The sequence below is a fragment of the Arachis ipaensis genome, chromosome B06, assembly GCF_000816755.2.
Source record: "Arachis ipaensis cultivar K30076 chromosome B06, Araip1.1, whole genome shotgun sequence".
Lineage (NCBI taxonomy): Eukaryota > Viridiplantae > Streptophyta > Magnoliopsida > Fabales > Fabaceae > Arachis > Arachis ipaensis.
In genome coordinates this window covers 113,321,797-113,325,347 of record NC_029790.2, presented here as the reverse complement: position 1 = coordinate 113,325,347, position 3,551 = coordinate 113,321,797, and the positions used below count along the sequence as shown (strand labels likewise).

Here is a 3,551-nt window from a genome sequence, read left to right as displayed (position 1 = left end):
CCTGATTTTGTGCTATGATTGAAAACATGCTTCTTTGGCCTTATATTTGCTAATATTAATCCTCTCTTATTACCATTCAATGCCTTGATAGGTGTGTTAAGTGTTTTCAGAGATTATAGGGCAGGAATGGCTTAGAGGATGGAAAGGAAGCATGCAAAAGTGGAAGGAATACATGAAACTGAAGGAACTGCTAAAGCTGTTCAGCCTGACCTCTTGGTACTAAATCGACCATAACTTGAGCTACAGAGGTCCAAATGAGGTGGTTCTAATTGCTTGGAAAGCTAACATCTAGGGCTTCACAACGATATATAATTTTCCATAGCTGCTCCGAAAATAGACGACGCGCACGCGTGGATCACGCGCACGCGTGACCTGGCAAAAACTCAATCCACGCGAACGCGTGGACGACGCTCACGCGTGACTTTGCCGCGTGCTGGACGTACCAGAAATCACCCCGGCTGTTTCTGACCCAGTTTTTGGCCCAGATAACACAGATTAGAGGCTATAAAGTGGGAGAATCGATCTATTCATGGATACAACACTCATAATTCACAAATTTTAGGTTTTAGATGTAGTTTCTAGAGAGAAAGGCTCTCTCCTCTCTCTTAGGTTTTAGGATTTAGGATTCCTCTTAGTTTATGGTTATTTCTTCATTCCAGGTTCAATGTTTCTTTAATTTATGTTTCTCTTCTACTTTTATTTATTCTATTGCTTTTACTTGTTAATTACTTATGTTGCCAAATTGGCTTATGAACTCTTCATGTTAGATTTGAATATTCTATTTAATGCAATTTGAGGTATTTCAGATTTATGATTGCTTTCTTCTATTTATGATATAAATAATTTGGATTTTTCTCCTTTTGGCTTTGGTTGAGTAATTGGTGACACTTGAGTTGTCAAACTCAGCAGTTGATTGAAAATAGGAAATTGCTAATTGATTTGGATCCCTCCAAAGCTAATCTTTCCACAGGAGTTGACTAGGACTTGAGAAATCAAGTTGATTAGTCCACTTGACTTTCCTTTATTTAGTAAGGGTTAACTAAGTGGGAGCAATACCAATTCTCATCACACCTGATAAGGATAACTAGGATGAGATTTCCAGTTCTTATACCTTGCAATGGTTTTTATAATTATTAAATCATACTTCCCTGCAATTCCTTGAGAAGACGACCCGAGGTTTAAATACTTCAGTTATAAATTTTATTGGGTTTTGCTACTTGTGACAACCAAAACTTTTGCACGAAAGGATTCTCTATTGGTTTAGAAACTATACTTACAACGTGATTATTTTTATAAAATTATTTACTAGCAAGAATCCGATCGTCAATGGCCCTGCACTGTTTCCAAAGGCTACTTCTACTGCCAGGTGTACTCCAGTTTCTATCCCAGCCCCTTGTCTTCAGGTTGATGATCCTCCCTCTCAGTCACTTCCTACACATACAGAGACTGTCGAAAAGCCGGCATATACATCAATTCCATCTTCTGCCTTGCAACCTATAACAGGTATCGAAATTCAGCTTCCACTTGTGGAAGCTGAGTCTCAACAAACTCAAAATCCTACTTCCATCTCTTCTCACAATCCAAATACTCACCAAATATTGACAAGGTCCAAAACTCACTCATCAAGGTCAAGAGCATTAGCAGCCACCATTTTTTATAACAATTTTCTTGAACAGCCTCCAAAATCAGCTGCTGTTGCTCTAAAAATTCCTGGCATCATGCTATGAATGAGGAATTTAGAGCCTTGATGAAGAATAACACTTGGAACTTGGTACCAACACCTTCTAATGCTAAGGTTATTGGGAGTAAATGGGTATTTGCTGTTAAAAGACATGCAGACGGGACAGTTCAAAAATACAAAGCCAGATTGGTAGCCCAGGGTTTCATCAATCAGAAGGCTTTGATTTTGACCAGGTGTTTAGCCCTGTGGTGAGGCTTGCAACTGTGAGACTTATATTGAGCATTCCAGTGTCCAAAAATTGGGTAATTCGTCAATTTGATTTTAATAATGCATTTTTAAATGGTGATTTGCATCAAACCATTTATATGCATCAACCAGCTAGTTTTGAGACACAAGCTGCTCAGTATGTTTGTAAATTAAATAAGTCCCTATTTAGATTAAAGCAAGCACCAAGGGAGTGGTTTGACAAATTGGGTAGTACTTTAAACTCCTTTGGCTTCTATAGCACTAACTCTGATTCTTCTCTGTTGATTAGATTTAGGTCAAATTCTGTTATGTATATTTTGTGTTATATGGATGATATCATTATCATTGGGAATTATTCAAATGATATTAGTAACATGATTATTCAATTGGATAAAGTGTTTTCCTTAAAAGATTTAGGTGAGCTAAGTTATTTTTTAAGAATTTAAGTTCAAAAGATAGTTCAAGGGCAGCTTCATTTATCCCAAACAAAATATATTGGTGACTTGCTCTCTAAACTAGGAAGGGGTGAAGCAAGCAAAATGCCTACACCTATGATTTCATCATTACAATTGTTGTCCAGTGGTTCTGAATGTTTTGATGATGCTAAGTTGTATGGTAGTGTGGTAGGTACATTACAATACTTGTGCATAACCCGACCAGATATATCCTTTGCAGTGAGCAAAGTGAGCCAGTTTATGCATTCTCCTTTGCTTTCTCACTGGAAGGCGGTAAAGAGAATCCTTAGCTATCTGCAGGGTACTAAGGAGCATGGATTGTTGATACATCCCAGCAGTGATTACAGGCTCTATGGATTTGCAAACACGGACTGGGCAGCAGACTTGGAGGATAGGCGTTCTATCTCTGGTTATTGTGTATTCCTCGAACCTAACTTGGTTACTTGGTGTTGCAGGAAACAAACTACCATAAGTAGGAGTTCCACTGAGGCAGAATTTCGAAGCTTAGCTGCCTGTGAAGGAGAGTTGGTGTGGCTCACAAATCTGCTGACTGAATTGAAGATACCCATGAAGACAATTCCTACAATTTTTTGTGACAATCTCAGTATAGTTCTTCTTACTACCAACCCTGTTCAGCATAATCGAACTAAACACTTTCAACTTGATGTTCAAATTATTAGAGAAAAGCTTAAGGCAAATTCTCTGCATGTAATACACATCCCAGGACATGAACAAGTAGCTGATATACTACCCAGGCCTCTTTCAGCGACTGCCTTTCAGAGATTGAAGGACAAACTTCGAGTGATTCAAAGACCACACTCGAGTTTGAGGGGGGCTGTTGAGGCAGGTAAAGAAGCCCAAGGTCATGGGCTGATCAAGAAAGTCCAAGAAATTGTTAAAAGTTGATGACTAGTTGTGTATTGTGTGTATAGTTCTTATGAAAAGACTTTTACCATTCTATATAAGTCTTTTAAGTGGAACGTAACTGTAGTGTATCAAAACTCACTTTTATTAATTCATTGAAAGGCATTTTCTTCTCAATTGGCAGTACATTGCTTCCTCTGCATCACTTGCTCTGCATTTTTTTCTTTCTTTACTCTTTTAAAAATAAGATTAAACTTTTTTTTACAATTACTTATCTGTTAAAAATATTATTTTGACAAAATTTT

General features: G+C 37.7%; 1 protein-coding gene across 1 annotated transcript; it reads left to right on the top strand.

The window, feature by feature from the left end:
- On the top strand, positions 2,479-3,288 carry LOC107647346 (uncharacterized mitochondrial protein AtMg00810-like). The gene has a single exon (XM_016351426.1). The coding sequence runs from the start codon at positions 2,479-2,481 to the stop codon at positions 3,286-3,288; it is 810 nt and encodes a 269-aa protein (XP_016206912.1).